The sequence below is a fragment of the Arvicola amphibius genome, chromosome 9 (genome assembly GCF_903992535.2).
Source record: "Arvicola amphibius chromosome 9, mArvAmp1.2, whole genome shotgun sequence".
Classification (NCBI taxonomy): Eukaryota; Metazoa; Chordata; class Mammalia; order Rodentia; family Cricetidae; genus Arvicola; species Arvicola amphibius.
In genome coordinates, this window is record NC_052055.2 from 47,665,725 (window position 1) to 47,688,218 (window position 22,494).

Genomic DNA, 22,494 nt, shown 5'->3' on the forward strand with positions numbered 1-22,494 from the left:
TGACACAGAAATGGGTAAAGGTCTGGACACTAGGGAGACAAAGTCCTTGACCAAGGAGGTCCAAGGAGAGAACGGGGCTTTTTTTTTTTTTTTTTTTTTTTTTTTTTTTTGTAGATGAATTTAGTTTCTGTGGGAACTGAAAGACAAGCTGCCTCCTAGCATCCTGTTTCCTCTAACTGCAGGATCTGAGAATGAATGAAACCAAACTCAAGGAGAGAGAAGTTCAGTTGGTGGTGCATAATCTAACCCTTGGGAGGCTGAAGCAGGTAGATCATGAGTTCCAATCCAGCCGCCTAGGCTTTACAGGGAAACCCTCTGTCAAAACAAAAACCAGGGGGCATGAGGGCGTGCTAGAGAATTAACTTAGCAGTTAAGGGCACTTGTTCTTGCAGAGAACCTGTGTTGGTTTTCCAGCATGCAACCGTCTGTAACTCTGATTCCAGAGAACCCATCGCCCTCTTCTGGCAACCAGGAGCACTGCTTGTATCTGGTGCACAGCCGTCTGGGGGTGGGGGGATGGGGGGAAGGGGGGGAGGGGAAGACATCCATACACATAAAATGAAAATGTCTTTTTTAAAAGAGAGGGATGAAAGAAAAACTCTCCCGGAAACGAAGACATAGCCCTGGCTCTCCCTTGCCACTGCCAGGTGATATGGGCTGTGGCATCTTTCTTTCTGCTTAACGTGTCTGAACTTGCTTGAGCTGGTTTCTGTCAGTCACCAAAACTTCTCTCTACACCACTGAGTGAAGAAGTGGTGACTGGCACATTTGACTTGGTGCTTGAACCGTAGGCTGACTCTCTTAGAAACTAGTGGGGCCCTGCCACCCATGGCCATGATCACCAGGCTCAGTGTCCTTACCGAAAAGAACCCTGATCCTAGCAAGGTTGTTTCCAATCTATCCTCACGTGCCTTGCCACTAAGTTGAATACCCTGACCATTGCATTTCCCCGGCCACCTACCTGCTGTTGGCCTCTTCTCAAGGGCCTGTAGTCTCCTCAGATGCTCCCTTCTCCAACCAGTTCGGCCTCCTTCAAGAAGACACTCTCTCTTGGGCTCCTTGGCTCCCTCTGTCTGTTCTTTGACCTGACCACTACACTTATGCATATCTCCAAATGCCTGACTTCCTGCAAACTGCTGCCTCAACATTTCACTATTCATGGCTAACCCAGCCATGTACTGTCTTAACCATCTGTATCCTGCCGACAGACCTAAGAAGGCAGAGTAACCATGGTGATACCACTGCCTCAACTTGAGAAGGATAGATGCCCCTATAGAGCAGAGTGACCCACAGGGACACAATGTCCTAGTCTGTGATGGATGGGCACTCCCCAAATATACTACCTGGCCTGCTGATGTGTACAGTTGTCTTTCAGTCTTTATCTTCTGAGTCTACTTCTATCTCATGGATGGTCACTGCTTGAGTTGACTTTTCCTAGAAAAAAAAAGCATACCCATCATATGATAGATCCCAAACCTGCAGATCTACACCCCCTCCTTCCAGAGACACCTGCCCCTCCTACCTATCTACCCATATCCCACTGCTCCCTATGAGTTCCCCTGCCATACCCAGTCTTTCCCTATCTTCAAAACCCTTGCCATCAGACTCAAACCTCAAATTTGTGCCTTAAAACCATATCTTTTGATGAAGTTGCCACCATTTTTGCTCCAAGAAAATTTCTCTAAAGCAGCAATTCTCAGCCTGTGGGTTGCAACCCCTTTAGGCGTTGAATGAGCCTTTCGCTGAGATCACCTAAAACCATCAAAAACATGAGTTTTTAAGATTTATAGCAGTAGCAAAATTGCAGTTATGAAGTAGCAAGGAAAATATTTTTTTGGTTGGGAGTCACCACAACATAAGGAACTGTATTAAAGGGTGGCAGCATTAGAAAGGTTGGGAACCATTGGTCTAAAGTCTTCCCCAATGTCACCAACACTAATCAACTCTGAGCCCAGTGCCGACTTCCCCAGCAAACTCTTGCCTGCTTTCCCTGCTCCTGCCAGAAAGCACATTCTCCCAAAGGAAGCTTCTCCAACTAAAGGTAAATTTAAAAGGTGCTAGTGTCTCCCCTTGAGTTGACATGGGCAGTTGTACACAACAGGTGTCAAATATGTAGTATATAGGTGGGACCACAGGGGAAGGAAAAGGAGCAGAATAAGCACATAGGCCTAAACTCAAGGGTAGAAGAATATCCCCATCCTCACCGGCTGCCATGGGTTTGGGGAAAGACAGGATATGCTCAAGGAGGCAGCGATTGTTTGAAAGGAAAAGTATAGGGAGCTTTGGTCCCATCGCTTTCTCCAAGGCTTACTTCCAGCTATTCAAATGAAAAACATATGAAGTTAGGTGTCTTGGTACACTGCAGGAATCCCAGCACTTGGGAGACTGAAGCAGAAGGATTTCATAGTAGAGCCAGTTTGAGGTGCATAACATACTGAGACCCTATTTCAGAAAAGAAAAAGAAAGGAAACCTGGGAGAAGTGAGATGACTCGGCGGACAAGCATGATGCCCTGAGTTCTTGAAGTTCAGTTCCTGGGACCCACATGGTACAGGAGATAGCTCGTTCCTACAAGTTAGTTTCTGACTTTTGGATACTCATACCCACAAACTAGCACATAAATAAATGTCATGTTTCTAAATTTTAAAACTGATTGAGGTGGAAAGATGCTTCAGTGGTTAAGGGCAGTGGCTGCTCTTCCAGAGGATTTAATACCTAGTACCTGCAAGGTACCTTACAACCTCCTGTAACTCAAACTCCAAGGGATCTGATGCTCTCTTCTGTCCTCAGAGGGCACCGGCTGTATACATACACTGCACTGATACACATGCAGGCAAAATCTCTACATACACAAAACAATTTTTCAAAACTGGTAAAGGGCAGCCAGGCGGTGGTAGTGCACACCTTTAGTCCCAGCACTTGGGAAGCAGAGGCAGGTGGTGGATCTCATTGAGTCTGAGGCCAATCTGGTCTATAAAGTGAGTTCCAAGACAGCCAGGACCGTTACACAGAGAAACCCTCTCTCAAAAAAACAAAAACAAAGCAAAACAAAACAAAAAAATTGATAAAAGTTTTGTGAGTTGGTTTAGCAGGTAAAAATACTTGCTCACAAGCCTTGTGACCTGAGTTTGATCCCCAGGACCTACATGGTAGAAGGAGAGAGCTAAACTGATTCCTGCCAGTTGTCCTCTGACCTCCACATGTGCACTGTGATTCAACATATACACCTATATATCTGTAATAAAAATAAACTTTAAGTATTACACACATACACACACACAAACACAAACACAAAACCTGGTAAAAAAAAAAAAAAAAAAGAAAGGCTGGGCATGATGGTGTGCACTCCTTTATGCCCAGCACATGGGAGTCAGAGGCAGGTGGATCTCTATGAGTTGGAGGACATCTTGATCTCCATCAGGAGTTCCAGGACTCCAGAATGAGATTCTGTCTCAAAACAATAACAATAAAAGTCAACCAGAAAAAATAAAACATTGATAAAAATAGAGAATTTAAATGCATTTTTTTTTCTTTTTTAAGTAGACTAGTTAATACATTAAGGAATGAAAAAAACAAACTTCCTCTTGGATTAGTTTGACCAAGAGTGAACTCAAATTTGAAATTTCTACTTCTCTTCCTGTTTTCTACCTGTCCCCCCACCCCCAAAAAAAGGCTTTGCTCTGTATTTACTGAAGAGCACAGAAAGTATCAGTGGCGAAGGAATGAGTTCTCTTTACAAAAACCGTAAAGAGTTTTTACAAGGAAGAAACTACTGCTCCCAACTAGCCCAGGATGGTAAACAAAAACTGTAAACAGATGCTATCAGCCTATACCCGCATGATATTTGCAACAATTATATTAGGTATTTATAGTATAACATTGCTTTTAACTATTAACTGTTTCTCAGCAAATGTTTACAACACATGTAGTACTCTAGGTCAGAGGCCTGGAAGAATATATAATTTTTTATATTTTTTTAAATATTTATTTATTTACTGTGTATACATTGTTCTGCTTGCATACCAGGAGAGGGCAACAGATCTCATTATAGATGGTTGTGAGACACCATGTGGTTGCTGGGAACTGAACTCAGGACCTTTGGAAGAACAGCCAGTGCTCTTAACCTCTGAGCCACCTCTCTAGCCCAAGAATATATAACTTAAAATGAAAGTTATGCCCTAGTTTAGTCAGTAAAAACTGATTGCATGGGAAATCCAATGCATATAAGGCTGTTTGTTATCATTGTTCTTTAAAGGCAGGTTAAATTTAAACAGGGCTTTTAGTTCTAGCATTTAGGAGACAGAAGCAGACAGATCTCTGTAAGTTCCAGGCCAGACAGGGCTACATAGTGAGATCCTGTCTCAAAAAAAAAAAAAAAAAAAAAAAAAAAAAAAAAAAAAAAAAAAAAAAAAAAAAAGAAAAAAGAAAAAGGAAAAAAAAAGAAAAAAGAGAAAGAAAAAGAAAAAAAAGAAAAAAACACTAAAAGTAAAGAGTGCTCAGTAGGATAGCAGGTTAAGTCTCAAGTAATCTTAGGTGATAGCACATGCCTTTAATTTCAGCACTCAGGAGGTAGAGGCAGGTGGAGATCGAGGCCAGTCTGGTCTACAAAGTGTATTTGTTCCAGAACAGTCAGAAAACCCTGTCTCAAAAAAGAAAAAAAAAATAAGCAAACAAACAAACAAATAAATAACAGGAAAGGGGTCAGAGAGATGGCTTAGTGGTTAAGAGCACTGGCTGCTCTTTCAGAAGACCTAGGTTCAATTCCTAGCACCTACATAGCAGCTCACAACTGTCTGTAACTCCAGTTCCAGGGGATCCAATACTCTCATATATACCCACAGACAAAACACCAATGCACATAAAATAAAAACAAACAATTTTTTTAAAAAACGGGAAAAAAGCCTTAAGCTATCTCACCGCCTATTATTATTGTTGTCAGATCCAACAAAAGTTCAGCCTCTTTGAACACAAGAGATATTTTCCAAATTTTGTAATACCGCAATTTTTTTTTTTTATATTTTGTGTGCCATGGCATGTGTGTAGAGGTCAGAGGAGAACAGTCAGTTCTCCCATTGTCTGGGTTCTGGGGATCAAACTCAAGTCATTAGGCTTGGCGGCAAGTACCTTTATCCATTAAGTCATCTTGCCAGCTCACCGAATGCATATTGTACTCACTGGCGGGTGAATAACATGAAGGCAGTGCCAGCAGCAGCGTGGAGACATAACATAAGGTGCAGGTGGGCTAGAGAAAAGGGGCACAGCTGAAGAACTGAGCTTGTCTCAGCATCCTCCACTCTCCCCCCCTCTGCTGTCCCTCGGAGTTGGCACACTGATTCTGAACTCTGCCACGTTGTCTCTTCATCCTTAGATGATGCTTACAGTAGTTCTTAGAACCTAACCATCCCTGAAGGCCCCAATCTGTTCCAGCCTGCCCTCCAGCATTGGTCCACAAGCCTGGAGACCTCCTGGACAGACACCTCTATCCACCGGTGTGTCCTGGGCATGCCCACACTGCAGCCTCTTCCATGTGCTCTTCCACAGCGTCCTGCACCACCAGATAGAAAGACTGTGTACAGATCTCCAACCTTCTTGTCCCTTTCTTTCCTGCCTACTGAACGGCTCTCTCTCCTCTGACCTGCTATTCTGTTACCCCAGCACCCAGTCCTTCTAGATGCTCTAATGCCTGCCTCAGCCCCGTGTTCACTAGCTTTCAGAGTCACCTTTTTATTTTATTTTATTTTTTTTTTCCAAGACAGAGAACTCACTATATAGACCAGGATGGCCTCCAAACTCAGAGATCCACCTGCCTCTGCCTCTAGAGTGCTGGAATTAAAGACGTGTGCCGTCACCACCTGGCCACCTTTTTTATTTTATTTTTGAAGGGGTTATAGATGAAACCCAGGGCCTTGCACACAACGGTACATTTCCAGGTCTCAGTGTGTTTCCTTTTTTTGGTGGGGGCAGAGTCTTGCTATGTAGCCCAGGCTGGTCCTAAACTAGTGACTCCCCCTACCTCTTTCCTGAGTGCTGGGGATACGGAGAGGCACCACCACCCTGCCTAGCATTGTTCTTTTCTAACATAAACAAAACCGCTCTCCCTGCATCTGATAAAAACAGGCAAATGGGTGATTGATACCTGCTAAACTTTTCCTCAGGAGGTAAAGCAAGCTCTTCAGCATGGCCTATGGAGTCATCTGGCAAATGCCTGCTGAGCACCCACGAGTGTTCAGCAGAAGGGGCAGAGTGGCTAAGTCCTGGGGAGTCCCACTGGGGGACAGGATGAGGCAGAAGGATAAACACAGATGGACACAGAAATATTCTTGCAGAAGAGAAATGCTTACGGCAGTGATGGGTGTTTGGGGGTGGGGGGAAGAAGGCCACCAGGCTGACAAAAATCAGTGGCACAGAATCCGTGGGTGGACGGTGAACAGGCACAAGCATTGTGAAGAGCAACTTGGTATATACAGCATATAAATGAGCTCAACGGTGGGGCTTTTAGCTGTGGAAAGACTGAAAATCACCAAAATTTAGATTAACGAAGGACTGATGGGGTGAAGAGGAACAAAATACAATAATAAGTCTATGAACATGTTATAATAAAATCCATGATTTTGTACTATAAAGTCTATTAAAAAATAAGTAAATAGAAGATACACAAAATAAAAAAAGGGGGGGACCACTTGCTGGCGCAGACTTGTAATCCCAGCTGTTCAAGAGACAGGGACAGGAAAACTTCAAGTTGAAGTCCTCCCTAGGCTACAAAAGGGTACTGGGCAGCTCAGGGAGACCCTACCTCAAAGGCAAACAAAGTAATTGAGGATGTAGCTCAGTGGCAGGTGCTTGCCTAGTTGGTTCACTTCCAAGTACCACAATGGGGGGCGGGGGAGGGGGAGAGGCTGATTTTAAAAAAAAGCAATTCATAGAGTACCTGCATATTCAAGTATGCCCGCCCATGAGTGCCTTTATGGTCACATATATTTATATACATTACTCGTTTGTGCATGCGTGTGTAACATGTACAGAGATTATTATATGCAGAGAAGAGGAATGTGTCTCTCACCCAGAATACTGCTGTGGTGGGGGCTCAATTCCTACTTGTACTACAGTATTTGGTAATGAGAAACCACCAGTCTGGAAAACAGGTAAGAATCTATCATTACCTCCTGGGGATGCTGGGCAACCAAGTCATGCGCCTACTTTTCTCGAAGAGGTGAGAGGTCAATGCCTTTAGGGTCAGAACACAACTGTACCCCCAGCACTCACCGTTCAGCCTGGTGAGTCCTTGGACCCCACCAGTCTCTTAGACTTGGTCGCACACCAGAATTAGGTAATAGAAGTGAGGGTGGTAGACACCTCCCCTGCCGGGGAGTGGGGGCGCGTTCCTGGCCAGCTCTTAAGCATTTCCCAGGAGGGATGGACCCCTCGAAGTGACCCCCTGTGGCTCTACCGCTTCTTGCTGGGCAGGAGCGGCTACCAGGAGAGCTCGGCTCCATCAGCCCACCCGGGTGGAGAACGCCCCGCCCCATCAGCGGCGGGCTCCGCCTTCAGCTCCAAAGACTACTTAGCGTTGGAAGTGCCTCCCAAACTGGTCTTCCGCTGGACCCCAGAAGGCGAACTAACCCAGGAAACCACGACCTGACCCACAAGACCAACTGAGTGCTCTCGGAACTCGCAACAGACCCCAGCCCCGCCTGCTGTCTCTAGATCCGAGACCTGTGACCCGACAGACAACAGACACAGATACCAATCTTCCCACGTCCCGAGACCCCCGGCTGAGAAGGACTTCCCCAACTGGTGGGTGAAGAGGATTGGCTCCAGGCCAGAATTGCCCTCCTCCACCCCATTTGCCGACTTCACCGCATTTTTCCACAGCCCAGCCCGCCATGGCCCAGTTCCTGATGGTCACGGTAACCCTCGGTTGCATCAGCCTCCTCTACCTGCTCCCGGGCACGCAGTCTGGCGGCCTAGGCAAAGGACTGAAGCTTTTGAGACCCAGGTGAGTAAAAAGTTTGGACCAGCCTCCTCATGGGAACATAAGTTTTCTATAGCTCATCTTCCAGATCAAGAGCCACCATCTTCAGTATTGCCTGAGAAAAGCACGAGGAACTTTTCTTCTTTGAATCTTTCTACTTGGCATAGTTATTCTGACCCTACACACACACACACACACACACACACACACACACACGAGACAGAGAGAGAGAGAGAGAGACAGAGAGAGAGAGAGAGAGAGAGAGAGAGAGAGAGAGAGAGAGAGAGAGAGAAGAGAGAAGAGAGAAGAGAGAGAAGAGAGGGAGAGGAGAGAAGGGCAGGGAGAGACTGAGAGAGAATAAGCTCTTACACAAAAGGTTTCCTGGAGCAAGGGAGACTAGAAGCATTCTTAGGGAAGAACCCGGGGAGGTCTTTTGAAATTCTAAGAGCAGTGGCCCACAGAGCCTATGTGACTTGGAGACCTTTGCCCAGAGTGGTGCTGATAATGGTACATGTGACTTGGGCTACGTGGATGGCCAGGCTGCCAGTAAGCTCAGCGGGCTAATTGGCTTCCCCTCCTAGTCTTCAGGTCGGAGACAAGGTCAGGCTTTGGGCTTCCCCTGGTCCGAGGCCAGGCTTTTAGGGAAGCTGTGGGCTTCCCCTGTCAGTGCCCTCAGACTGTATAGAGAAGTAGATGGGATTAAGGGCCTTTGGAAGGCTATGCCAGGCCTCTAAGTTTGCATCTTTCTTCCTTTACCTTCTGCAGAGACTCCCCAGCAAAGGCTCCATCCAGTGACCTACAGCCTGGACACTCTTCCCTCCGGTCTGCAGCCTGGAAGCCTCATCGCGCTCCCCAGCCACAGGGAAGGGGCAACCCGACCCTTGCTATGGTTCATCTGCTTCAGAATGGTGGCTCACGACACCCAGGTCCCCAGCGACACTTGGGACCCCGAAGACCCCATGCCCAGCTTCTGCGGGTGGGCTGTGTCCTGGGCACATGCCAAGTGCAGAATCTCAGCCACCGCCTGTGGCAGCTGGTCCGACCAGCGGGCCAGCGAGACTCAGCTCCCATCGATCCCAGCAGCCCCCACAGTTATGGTTGAGGTGGGTCCTAACTGGTCCACTGGAGGGCTGTACTCTCATCCCAGAGCTGCAGCTGAGCTCCACACCCTGGCCCAGTTCTCTGGAGGTCCTGTGGGCAGCAAGTCCTCATGGCTTTGGAGACTGTAAACCTAAACCTATGAGGGTGTGTGGATCCAGGCTGTAGAGTCTGCACCGCCAGGGACCTGTGTGTCCCAGAACTGTACACACTCGGGGAACAGGTGCTTGGCAGGAGTGTTGGCAGTATCACATGCCACAAAGAACTCGAAAGGAGTGTGCCTAAAGAAATAGAGCAAAAGCCAGAGCCTTAAACACAGCCCCACCTATGACCAAGCAGGAGAAAGGCTAGAGTGGCCCCCGGGACCCCCCACCCAACTGGAAATTAAAGCCTCTCTGTGGGCTGAAGCTGTGGTCACTCTGTTGTGCAGTTTGCTCTTCTGTGACTGACCTGGAATTGTGACTTTTCCGTATTCGCATCCTGAGGCAGGAGGGGCAGAAAGAGGGGCTATATCCTGGGGTAGAGAAAGAGACCTCCCGCAGCTGTTGCCAATATGGAGCCCAGGCTACGGTGCTGATGGAGACTCCTGGGACATTTCTGGAATAAAGTACAGCAGAGAACCCTTCTCATCCTCAGGCCAGGGCAGGGGATAAGGCAAAGTGTTCCATCTCCAAGAGGTGGTGGGTGGCACATATCTGCAGTCCCAGAAGACTGAGGCAGGGGGATGACAATCATGACCAGCTTAGCCAATATAGCAAGACCCTGTCTCAGACAACAGAACTACCCCAAATTAGGAGAAAAAAAAAGGTCCCAAGCCTATCTCAGGAAAGCTGGAGGCATTATTTAAACAAAGGTATCTCCACATCCTACCCATTCCCAGTCCCGGAAGGACACCCAGCAGGATCAGAAGTAGGGACAGTGGAGTCTGACAGGCTTATTTATTCCTTTGCTCCTAGCCAAGAGTTCAAGAAGGGGAGAGGGACCACAAATGACAAGGAGAACCAAACCGACCAGAATTACAAGTTCAAGACCAGCCTTTGCTACAGACTCTGGGAAAAAACAAAAAACAAAAAAACCCAAAAAACAAAAAACCCAGGGGAGTGGGGGTAGAGTGGGCGTCAATCACACCCTGGAAATATAGGTACTTGGTACAGGTTCTTGGCACATGTGATTTCGCCCAAACCTTGCAATTGTCCGGTCAGAACACAGGGTTCCGAAAGAGTTGTTTGTCCCTTGGCAACTGTTCACAGCGCTCGCGTGTGCTTTCCAGCACCGCCCTCCTACCGCCCCGGAGGAACGCTTCATTACTCCAGATGTATAGGCACTCACACAGGGGTCAGCGACACGCCCCGGTGACTACAGTACGAATGCCCAGAGTCACCTTTTGAGTGGTCAGAGATGATCCCCAGTTAGCAGCATCCTGAAATTGCCCCTCTGGGCCCCCAAACTTGTCCTTACTCAGGGTTTGTATAATTCAGGCAGGTTCATCTTCCTTCCAAGATGAGCCCAGTGGACACTGTTTGGCTCTAGAGACCTTCGTGCATAGAGAGGCCAAAACAGGAACCGTAATAGGAGGTGGTATAATAGAAGCCTAGCAAGACAGAAAGGCAGGCTGCTTGGAAGAAACCAAGCAGGTCCAGGATGGGTCTGGGTACAGCAGGGGCTCACCAGGGTCAGGACTTAGAAGCACCAAGTCCCTGTGTTCACAGAAGGTCTGGGCTGCGGTGGTCAAAGCTGGCAGGCATATGAATGGGAACTAGAGAGGCCCCTGATGCACACCCCTGAATCATGTGTCCTGTGACCCCTGAAAGGCAATGGGAAAGGTAGGTGGGCAGTGAAGACAAACCATGGGATCTGGAGCAAAGATGAGGAGTCAGACCCCAATTTCCAAGGACCCTTCTTTGTACCCTGCATCCTGGGCAAGGTCTAACCTTGCACTTCTCTTGAGCCTGCGTGGGCTTCAGCACAAGAGGTCTTCTCTTCCACCTGCTGTCACCCCCATACCTCTTTTCACTGTATTCTTCCCGCGTGGACTCCCAGACCTCCTGCGGGTTGATCTCTAGAATTCCATGGGTAGTCAAGGCCCCTGAGCCTCAGAACTTTGCCATGAAGGGGGAGGACCACTGGCATCTTTGTGCCGTGTCAGGAGGTTGCCAGTTATGACCCTTGTATCTGGTGTGATGCCAGCCTCACACTGCGCTTGGCTACACTTGACTACCTCGCAATGCCCCCATGCAGAGGTTCAGGGGCAGTGCAGCCCTCCCCACCCCACCCCTTCCTAGCTGTTTTTACACTTAGAAGTCGTTCTCTCCTCCAGAACCTAGCCAGGCACCAGCACCCACCCTTGATGGCTTTGAGGGTCATGACTCTAGCCTTCTCCAAGGAACCTTTACCCTCATCTGAGCATGTAGCACACAGGACACACTGGAGAGAGAGGGAAACACATCAGAAAGGTAGCTAAGAAAAGGCTTGTTACAGCTTATCTTTTAAGTAGTACCGGGGTTGCTGGTGGTTCAGCACAACTGCATAGGGAACCCATTGAATGCAGTATCAAACTCAAATGGCTTCTAACCTAGGACTCTCGCCCTCAGCCCTCGCCGTACCTACATGTCTGAGGTCCTAGTCCCTGCTCCAAGTTATCACTGCCCAGGCAAATTGTTTTTGTCTGCTGGATCCTCATTATAAGAGTATCCAAGGTGATAGCACATGCCCTTAATTCCAGCACTCAAGAGGCAGGTGGGTCTCTGTGAGTTCGAGGCCAGCCTGGTCTACAGAGCAAGTTTCAGGACAGGTTCCAAAGCTATACAGAGAAACCCTGTCTTGGAAAAGAGAGAGAGAGAAATGTGGAGAGTCATGTGTGTAGAGCGAGGCTCAGAGTCACACGCCCTACAGAAGGGGCCACCTGCAGGCATGGAGGTGTTCAAAGCTGGGGGCCGGGAGTGAGGGGAACCCTGCAGGTGTCAATGCAGGCAATGGTCCGCAAAGAGACAAGAATGAAACCATAGTCCAGATTGACTTTGGGAAGTCTAATGCCAGGCGGTTCACTGTCAGCATATTCAAAACACAGTTTGGGAGAAGGTTTTCAAAGCAACTATCAGTCCGATTCCAGGTGTGCAATAAAGCTTAAGGTGTAACTACAGAGAGTCTTTTACAAAGTACGTGTGACCATGGGGGTGGGTTCTGTAGCTAAAAGGCCTAGAATCCGGTTTGGTCTCTGACCAATCGCATACAGGTCAGCAGGCCATAAAGCACACGTGACATCTACCCTAAGGTTGGGTAATGGTCTAGGGAGAAAAGCGTCTGTAATAGCCATCCTGGGAAATTAGGGCGAGGTGTGCACCACAGATAACAAAAAGGTCACCAGCTCATTAACAAAGTCCTCTTTCAGCTTTCTGGATGGAATGCAGGTACTTGATTTTTATCTCCTCCATTGAGGAGACACCCCTGCATGATGAACCTTCCTGGTTCTCTTAGTGCTTCTCTGTGAGTACAAGGACCTCTGTGCCCCCAACATCTTCTCCCTTCTAATTTTTTTTAAAAAGAGAAACTAGAGGCTGTAATAGAGGCCAAGACTGAATGCATTGCCTCTATAGCTAGACTAATGAATACAGGCAAGTGTGAGAGAACCAACCGTAAGATTAGCTAACAGAGAAGAGGAAAGGGGAAAGTCATCCTCAATTCAACCAGTTCTTGATTAATTTCTGCTAATACTTATGCTGTGAACAAAATGGGCATAATATGGCCTGTTCCACCTAAAGCTCAATAAATAATCCTTAGCACGGCAAAACAATATCATACTATATCCTATCACAGGTGTGCATTTTATCCCCCTGACAGAAAACATTTGGATTCTGCATTGAGAAGAATTAACATGTCATACAGTCATTAAAAATAACAATCTTGGGCTGGAGAGATGGTTCAGCGGTTAAGAGCACTGGCTGTTCTTCCAGAGGTCCTGAGTTCAATTCCCAGCAACCATACGGTGGGTCTCACAACCATCTGTAATGAGATCTAGTGCCCTCTTCTGACATGAAGGCATACATGCAGGCAGAACACTATGTAATAAATAAATCTTTTTAAAAAAAACAACAACAACAAACTAGCTTTTTCTTTTTGGTTAGTCCTTGTTTTCCCCAAGTCTTCAAAAACCAAACTAATAATAATAATTTTAGAGCCGGGTGGTGGTGGCGCACGCCTTTAATCCCAGCACTCGGGAGGCAGAGGCAGGCGGATCTCTGTGAGTTCGAGACCAGCCTGGTCTACAAGAGCTAGTTCCAGGACAGGCTCCAAAGCCACAGAGAAACCCTGTCTCGAAAAAAAAAAAAAAAACAACAACAATAATTTTAGGTGAAAACTTCAAAATAACCCAATTTTAATTGATTATATTTTTGGTTAAACTCCTCTTTTTTGTTGTTGTTTTTGTTTTTTTTGAGATGGTTTCTCTGTAGCCTTGGCTGTCCTGGAACTCACTCCGTACAGCAGCAGTCTGGCCTCGAACTCTCAGAGATCCACTTGTCTCTACCTCCCGAGGGTTAAACTCTTCTTTTGCCTCCAAGGGGATATAAGAAGCATACAGTTTTGTTTGCTTTTTTGTTTGGTTGGTTGTTTTGTTTTTCAAGAAAGGTTTCTCTGTGTAGCCCAAGCTATCTTGGCACTAAGTTTGTAGATCAGGCTGGCCTTGATCTCAGAGATCTGCCTCTCAAATACTGGGAGGCATGTACTATTATGTTTGGCAATGTTTCCCTTTTTTTTGCCACCATATTATCCAGAAAAAATATTCTAAAAATACTTTGATTCCAAGTTACTCCTATGTCAATATTCTGTGTATGCCTACAGGCCAGAAGAGGGCACCAGACCTTATTACAGATGGTCATGAGCCACCATGTGGTTGCTGGGAATTGAACTCAGGACCTTTGGAAGAGCAGGCAATGCTCTTACCCTCTGAGTCATCTCTCCAGCCCTCCTATTTTGTTTTTAAAATCCATCTCAAGCTTGTTCAAGTTATTATTTTAAATTTTTTGTTATGATGTACAAAAATATAAATTTAAAAATGAAGTTTTAGCAATACGATACAAGATAAAATTTCTTATTTTGTAGAAAGAAAGTGGTGGCACACACTTTTTTTTTTTTTTTTTTTGGTTTTTCGAGACAGAGTTTCTCTGTGGCTTTGGAGCCTGTCCTGGAACTAGCTCTTGTAGACCAGGCTGGCCTCGAACTCACAGAGATCCGTCTGCCTCTGCCTCCCGAGTGCTAGGATTAAAGGCGTGCACCACCACTGCCTGGTTTAGCACACACTTTTAATCCCAGCACTAGAGAGACAGAGGCAGGTGAATCTCTGAGTTCAAGGCCAGCCCAGTCTACAGATGGAGTTCCAGGACAGCTAAGGCTGCCAGGACAGCTAAGGCTACACAGAGACACCCTGTTTCGAAAAAAAAAATTTGCCAATGTTGCTATTACTGGATGGATGCATAATTTGACCAGGCAACCTGTTAAGTAAGTATACCTGGTTTTAAACAAACTTTGTTTTTAGTTACTTGCTTTAGGTTTAGTCTTGAAAACATATATAGAAGGCCAAAGCTTGCCTTTTTCAAATGAATCATATTTTTACTACAAACAGTTTTTAGCACATTTAAGATTTTGATCAGCAGGGTGGTGTTTGCACAGTGTTGGCACATATACTTGGGAGGCAGAGGCAGGCAGGCAGGTAGGCAGATCTCTGTGAGTTCAAGGCCAGCCTGGTCTAGAAAGTGAGTTCCAGGACAGTTAGCACTGTTACACAGAGAAAAGAACAAACCAGTCTCCAAAAGAAACAAAAAAAATTTTGAACAATAAGGTGAATGACCATATTATCTTGCCATCTTTTCTTTTTTTAAAGATTTATTTATTATGTATACAGTGTTCTGTCTGCATGTATGCCTGCAAGCCAGAAGAGGGCACCAGACCTTATTACAGATGGTCATGAGCCACCATGTGGTTGCTGGGAATTGAACTCAGGACCTCTGGAAAATCAGTCAGTGCTCTTAACCTCTGAGCCTGAGCCATCTCTCCAGGCCCTAATTTTTAAGTCTTAATTATCTTTCAAAGGTTTATAACTTTTTACACACACACACACACACACACACACACACACACACAGAGAGAGAGAGAGAGAGAGAGAGAGAGAGAGAGAGAGAGAGAGAGAGAGAGCGCTCAGTATCTTATAGGTTGCTGCATTTGCCAATAACAGCCACAGCTGTTCCTGGCTTTTCTCCTGCGCAGGTTTTTCCTGCTAGTGTTTTCTAGAGATGGAGGAGCCAGCAGTTTATTACTGCCATGTTTCAATAAGATTGGATTTTTCTAAGCAAAGAAACTGAGCTGACGGAGTCTATCTCCAAACCACTCACACCCCGTCCGTCCCAACTGTTAGCTAGATTCCATTCCCAAGAATCTCATTCCCAAATGGTTCCTTCCACTCCATCCTTTCTACAATCACAATTGTTCCGCAATATTTTTGTTTCTCTCGTTAGGTCCCTTTCCCTTCTCACGGCATCTCTATCCTTCATATGCTAATTTATATATGAGGTCAGTGAAGGTTGAGCCTTAACCCTCCTTAAGGATGCTCATTTTGCAAACTGGGGTTCCAAAGCTACCCACCAAGACTGGAAGGCTCGGATACTCCTTCCTTTGTCCCTCCCATAAACTGTCATTCAAATTGAAATAAATAGCAGAGCCAGTTAACATAATAACAGCTGATTGCTGACGGCCAGTTTAGATGGCGGAGGTGTATAACCCAGAGCGAATACAATCTTTTGTGTGTGCACGGAGCATGCGGAAATCGTAATAAGACATAAACTCTTTGTCCTTTTGAAGAGTCATCTAAGCCGGGCGGTGGTGGCGCACGCCTTTAATCCCAGCACCCGGGAGGCAGAGGCAGGCGGATCCCTGTGAGTTCGAGACCAGCCTGGTCTACAAGAGCTAGTTCCAGGACAGGCTCCAAAGCCACAGAGAAACCCTGTCTCGAAAAACCAAAAAAAAAAAAAAAAAAAGAGTCATCTATAAAAGCATTAAAAGCAATCTCCAGAGGATTTCTAGATGTAATTTTAGGCAATAACCAGAGGATATTTTTAAAAATTCTTTTTTAAAAGAGTTATTTATTTTTTATTCACATTGGGGATTTGCATGCTGTTTGAGATGAGGGTGCCAGATCCTCCGGCACTGGAGTTATAGTCAACTGTGAAGAGTCATGTGGGTGCTGGGAATTGAATTCAGGTCCTCTTAAAGATCAGCTGGTATTCTTTTTTTTTTTTTTTGGTTTTTCAAGACAGGGTTTCCCTGTAGTTTCTAGAGCCTGTCCTGGAACTAGCTCTTGTAGACCAGGCTGGCCTCGAACTCAGAGATCCGCCTGCCTCTGCCTCCCTAGTGCTGGGATTAAAGGCGTGCGCCACCACCGCCCGGCCTCAGCCGGTATTCTTAACCTGAGTCATCACAGTCCAGCCACTCAAAATTTTTTTGTTTGTTTGTTTTTGTTTTTTTCAAGGCAGGGTTTTTCTGTGCAGCTTTGGAGCCTGTCCTGGAACTCACTCCACCTCGAACTCACAGAGATCAGCCTGTCTCTGCCCCTTGAGTGCTGGGATTAAAGTGCCACCACTTCCTGACCCATAAATTCTTAAAAATAGAATATTTCAGATCCCAAGTAATATATTAATTTGACCTGTCAATTAATATCAACGTGTAACTAATAACTTACTGGAAAAATAATTATTACAGTTTTTTAATCAGTAATAGATTATTTCTATGAGCCACCGATTTAGCAGCCGTATTATTTAATAAGCTAATAACCTTATTCTGTTTCAGGTGTTACAGTTTTATAGAATTTAATGAAGTTTCCAAACAACTTAAAGAGCAGAGTCAAATCATCAGTAGTGACAAAAAGATAAGAGGACACCCAATGACATAGTTCAAAATTATGAATTTTGCTCTTTCAGTTTATTTACCGTGAAAATTACGCATTCATTTAAGCATTTATTAGACTGTCAGGAGAGGAGAACATCCTTCATACAATGAATAACTAATACCTCTGGAAATTCAAACAGCATTGACTTAGTGCTTTATGCCCTAGTTGGGATTGTTTCTGTACTAGAAGTCGGGCTTGTTTTGATTATTTTTCCCTCACGAAATGGCCATTGATACTGAGTTATTCCCACTATTAGAGAAAAAAATTTCCACAGAACCTTTAATATTGAGTTATTCCCACTATGAGGGAAAACCACCCCCCCAAACCAACAAACAAAACCCACAAACAAAAATCAAACAACTCTCTCTCTTTTGTTTTATTTATTTTTTAAATATTTATTTATTATGTATACAATATTCTGTCTGTGTGTATGCCTGCAGGCCAGAGGAGGGCACCAGACCCCATTACAGATGATTATGAGCCACCATGTGGTTGCTGGGAATTGAACTCAGGACCTTTGGAAGAGCAGGCAATGCTCTTAACCCCTGAGCCATCTCTCCAGCCCCACTCTCTCTCTTTTAAAAATAATTGCCAGGGACTTCATTCCCCTTTTTCCTGGGCTCTCTTTAGTTTGTATGCAAATAAAGTTACAGAGCTGTAGCTCTGAACATCCTTTGGATCTTTTGTTGTTGTTGTTTTTCGAGACAGGGTTTCTCTGTAGCTTTGGCGCCTATCCTGGAACTAGCTCTTGTAGACCAGGCTGGCTTTGAACTCACAGAGATCTGCCTGCCTCCGCCTCCTGAGTGCTGGGATTAAAGGCATCCACCAACCCCTGTCTGGCTTCTTCCTTTGGATCTCAACAAATATTGTAATAATTGGGTTTTTTTTTTGTTTTTTTTTTTTTGTTTTTCGAGACAGGGTTTCCCTGTAGTTTCTAGAGCCTGTCCTGGAACTAGCTCTTGTAGACCAGGCTGGCCTCGAAATCAGAGATCCGCCTGCCTCTGCCTCCCAAGTGCTGGGATTAAAGGCGTGGGCCACCACCGCCCGGCTATATTGTAATAATTGTATAACATGTCTCAGAGCACTGAGAAGAGCCCATAATCAGCTTCACCCTCTCATTTTAAGGTCGAGACCCCTTTTCCAGTGACAGGATCGAGTTTCCCTAACCCTCAATTTCTACTGAAAGAAAACTTTTCTTACCTTCTCCGAGGGTCACGTGCCCCATGTTTTCGGTGCCAGTGGAGGGGGACCCGGCAGGTGTCAATGCAGGCAGCGATCCGAGAAGAGATAAGAATATTGGGTTCAGACTGACTTTGTCAGGAGGTCCCTTGTCAGCATGTTCACTGTCAGCATCTTTAAAACACAGAACAACTTGGGGAAAGGTTCCCAGGCAACCATCAGTCCAATTCCATGTGCGCCATAAAGCTTAAGTGTGACTGTATAGAGACTCTTTTACAAAGTACCTGTGACCACGAGGGTGGGCGCTACAGCTAAAAGGCCTAGAATCTAATGTGGTTGGTCTCTGATCGATAGCAGGATCTATAAAAGTACACATGACGTTTCTAAGGATGGGTAACAGCCTAGGATAATTATTCTGGAATTTGGGTGAGGCCAGCCTCTATAGCAAAAGATGGGTGAGGTGTGCCTCTACAGATAACAAAGCGGTCACCAGGTCACTAACAAAATCTGCTCTCAGCTTTCCGGATGGAGTGAAAGTATTTGGTTTTTATCTCCTCCATTGAGGAGACACCTCTTCATGATTAACATTCCTGGTTCTCTTAGTGCTTCTCTGTGAGTACAAGGACCTCTCGTGCCCCAACAAGGGGGAGTCAGAGGTCTGGCTTTGGTCTCTCTGCGGGATTAAAAACTTTAGGACAGAAGAGGCTCAAATGAAGGCAGAGGGGACTGGGCTAGGGGTTCTGTTTCAGTGCTGATATATTAACTTGCTGAAGCCAGGGGGAGGGTGGATGGTCACTTATTACCAAATGTCAAGGCCAAGGAGATAGGTATTATCCGGTCGGTTACGTAACCGGTGAGTATATAAAAGGCGCCTTGGCCTAAGACCTCGCCTACTTGCAAGCTTTGCCATCTGATTGCTGCTTCCTCTCAGGATGAAGGTGGATATGGTAAGTACCTTATGATTGTACAGGAGTGGTGTCATCAACCCCGCGTCACGGGCTCCACTGACTGCAGTGGGAGAGGCAGCAGCACTGCCCTCTTAGGCTGGTTCCTCAAGGTCACAGAGCTAATTTCCTTTTTTGCTACATAGTCCTGCTGGGTTAGGGGTGAAGCTCCCCGCCCAGCCCCCACCTACAGCCTCCCTGTGGAGTCAGGTCTCCTCCTAAAATTACCTTTTCTCTACAAGAGTGTCTAGCAGGTGGGGTCTGTTCTCTCTCTCTCTCTCTCTCTCTCTCTCTCTCTCTCTCTCTCTCTCTCTCTCTCTCTCTCTCTCTCTCTCTCTTAATCAGAGAGTTTTAGACTAGCTCTTATAGACTAGACTGGCTTCCCACTCACAGAGATTCGCCTGTGTCTGCCTCCCGAGTGGTGGGATTAAAAGCATGCGCCACCACCGCCAGGCTCGTTGTATCTCTTTGTTTTGTTTTGTTTTTTCAAGACAGAGTTTCTCTGTGGCTTTGGAGCCTGTTCTGGAACTAGCTCTTGTAGACCAGGCTGGTCTCAAACTCACAGAGATCCGCCTGCCTCTGCCTCCCAAGTGCTGGGATTCAAGGCGTGCGCCACCACCGCCCAGCTTGTTGTGTCTTAATTAGTATCTTCTCACACTGGAAGTAGACATTGGCTGACCCTGGCTGGCTGGTGCGGGGTGGTGTGCGCTTGGGGTGAGGTGTTCTCCAGCCCCTTGGGGCTGTAATGTCCTCACTTCCTTATAAACCGGGCTGACAGTGAAATGGGTCAAACTCCTATCCAACCAGGGCCCAGATCCTTCCCTGGTCTATCGACCTGATGTGGACCCAGAGTTGGCCAAAGACAAGGACAGCTTCCGAAACTACACCGTGAGTAAGCCCCAGTTCCACCCCCTCTCATTTTCTCTGCCCAGGCTCTGGTTCCCACAGCTCTAAGGGGGCTTTGTCGGAAGTCCCATTCCACTTTATACCAGTGCAGTCTGGCCAGCAGGAGGGGGAGGCCACGGCCTCCAGTGTGCTGAGTCAGTTTGGCACATAGCCTACGCTGATTGACTTGCAGGCAGGCCCGCTGCTGGATCGCGTCTTTACCACGTACAAGCTCATGCACACACACCAGACGGTGGACTTCGTCAGTAGGAAGGTACAAGTTTCAGCTCCTAACGCGGACTCTGAGGGCGGGAGCTTCCTTGCCTTGGGCCGGAGTGACCGTGCTCTGTAGCCCCCTCTTGGGGAATGACTAATTTTTGCCTCTCACCAGCATATCCAGTTTGGAAGCTTCTCACATAAGAAAATGACAGTCATGGAGGTTGTGAACATGCTGGATGATCTGGTGGATGAATCGGACCCGGATGTAGACTTCCCCAACTCCTTTCACGCCTTCCAGACAGCGGAAGGCATCCGGAAAGCCCACCCAGACAAAGGTGTGCACTACGACTGTGGTGGGGGAGGGGCCTAGCATTGCCCTAGAAAGCCGACCCAGAGGCTTGGTCATCTCCCACAGGCCTCACCTTAAAAGAAGCCGACCTCAGCGAGCTGAGCTATAGCTCAGCGCTATTAAGCGCGGCGCTTGCGAGTCACAGGGCCCGGGGTTTGAATCCCGGGTCTGGTCACGAGTCTCTCGATTCTGTCACAGAGCGGCCGTCTGTGTCCCAAGTGTCTTGCCTCCCACGCCCTCTTTTTTTTTTTTTTTTTTTTTTTTTTCCGAGACAGGGTTTCCCTGTAGTTTCTAGAGCCTGTCCTGGAACTAGCTCTTGTAGACCAGGCTGGCCTCGAACTCAGAGATCCGCCTGCCTCTGCCTCCCGAGTGCTGGGATTAAAGGCGTGGGCCACCACCGCCCGGCTCCCCACGCCCTCTTGTGAGCCCTCTTGTGGCGTGGGAAAAAAAAGTTTAGGGGGCTGGAGAGAGGGCTCAGAGGTTAAGAGCATTGCCTGCTCTTCCAAAGGTCCTGAGTTCAATTTCCAGCAACCACATGGTGGCTCACAACCATCTGTAATGGGGTCTGGTGCCCTCTTCTGGCCTGCAGGCATACATACAGTCAGAATATTTACACATAATAAATAAATTTAAAAAAAAAAAAAGATGCAGACCTCTGAGCTCCTTGCTTTTTAGCCCAGAACCTGCTCTGCCCACCTCAATCCCTGCAGCTTCTAGCTCATATGTCCCCTTTTCCACAGACTGGTTCCACCTGGTCGGACTTCTGCACGATCTGGGGAAGATCCTGGCTCTGTGGGGGGAACCTCAGGTAAAGGCCAGGTGTGGGGAGCGGGGCAGTTTCACTCAGCACAGGGCTTGGGGCACTATGAGAGGGAGCAGACCTCTATTTGAGCCCTCACCCACAGCCCCCCGTCCTTTCCTAGTGGGCCGTTGTTGGAGACACTTTCCCCGTGGGCTGCCGTCCCCAGGCCTCTGTGGTGTTCCACGATTCTACTTTCCAGGACAACCCTGACCTCCGGGACCCTCGATACAGGTACCTTCCCGCCCCGCACTATTACAGGACCCCAGGTGGTCTCCCCTGTATCGCCCGGTCCCTCTCACGCTCGCTCGTCTCTTGATCATTGCAGCACAGAACTCGGCATGTACCAGCCCCACTGTGGACTTGAGAACGTCCTTATGTCCTGGGGCCACGATGGTGAGGACAGCTAGAGAGCACAGGGACGGTGGGGATGGTGGTAAGGGCTGTCCCTCTGGGCACCTGGCTACAACATCCCCTCTCCTTCAGAGTACCTCTACCAGATGATGAAGTTCAACAACTTCTCCCTACCCCCTGAGGTAGGTGAGGGGGGGGGGGAGGAGGGCCCAAGCAGGAGCCTAGCCCAGCTGGGTCCATCTGGCAGATCTGAGCATGCTCGTTGTGGTCTCCGCAGGCCTTCTACATGATCCGATTCCACTCCTTCTATCCATGGCACACGGGGGGTGACTACCTACAGCTGTGCAGTCAACGGGACCTGGATATGCTGCCCTGGGTGCAAGAGTTCAAGTACGTAGTCCCCAACGGATGTGGGCAGGGAAGGGGACTTGGGGTTGAAGGATCCGACCTGATGCTCATTGTTGGTCCCCCACGTCTGCAGCAAGTTTGACCTCTACACCAAGAGCCCTGAGCTACCAGATGTGGACAGCCTGCGGCCCTACTATCAGGGGCTGATTGACAAGTACTGCCCAGGCATCCTGAGCTGGTGAATGGTTTCCGAAGCCCTCCCACCGCAGAAACCGCAGCTAAGATGGACACCAACGGGCATAATACAGCCCACTTCAGCCTTGCTCTGGGCCCTATACACCTGTCCACAGTCCACACCTGTTGTGCTTGAGGCCACTTGTGCTAGGTATCAATAAAGACTGAAAGAGTTTACAAA

At 47.2% G+C, this 22,494-nt stretch overlaps 2 protein-coding genes across 2 annotated transcripts; both read left to right on the top strand.

Annotated features, from left to right (window-relative positions):
- The first annotated feature begins 7,560 nt into the window (after positions 1–7,560).
- On the top strand, positions 7,561–9,486 carry Adm2 (adrenomedullin 2). Its single transcript, XM_038342701.1, has 3 exons — positions 7,561–7,734; positions 7,867–7,995; positions 8,737–9,486. Exons 2-3 carry the CDS (start codon positions 7,883–7,885, stop codon positions 9,071–9,073), a joined length of 450 nt encoding a protein of 149 aa, XP_038198629.1. The 5' UTR covers positions 7,561–7,734; positions 7,867–7,882; the 3' UTR covers positions 9,074–9,486.
- Positions 9,487–18,632: 9,146 nt separating this feature from the next.
- On the top strand, positions 18,633–22,494 carry Miox (myo-inositol oxygenase). Its single transcript, XM_042055734.1, has 10 exons — positions 18,633–18,636; positions 19,904–20,013; positions 20,204–20,284; positions 20,402–20,564; positions 21,319–21,386; positions 21,502–21,611; positions 21,706–21,773; positions 21,864–21,913; positions 22,009–22,121; positions 22,213–22,494. Exons 1-10 carry the CDS (start codon positions 18,633–18,635, stop codon positions 22,319–22,321), a joined length of 876 nt encoding a protein of 291 aa, XP_041911668.1. The 3' UTR covers positions 22,322–22,494.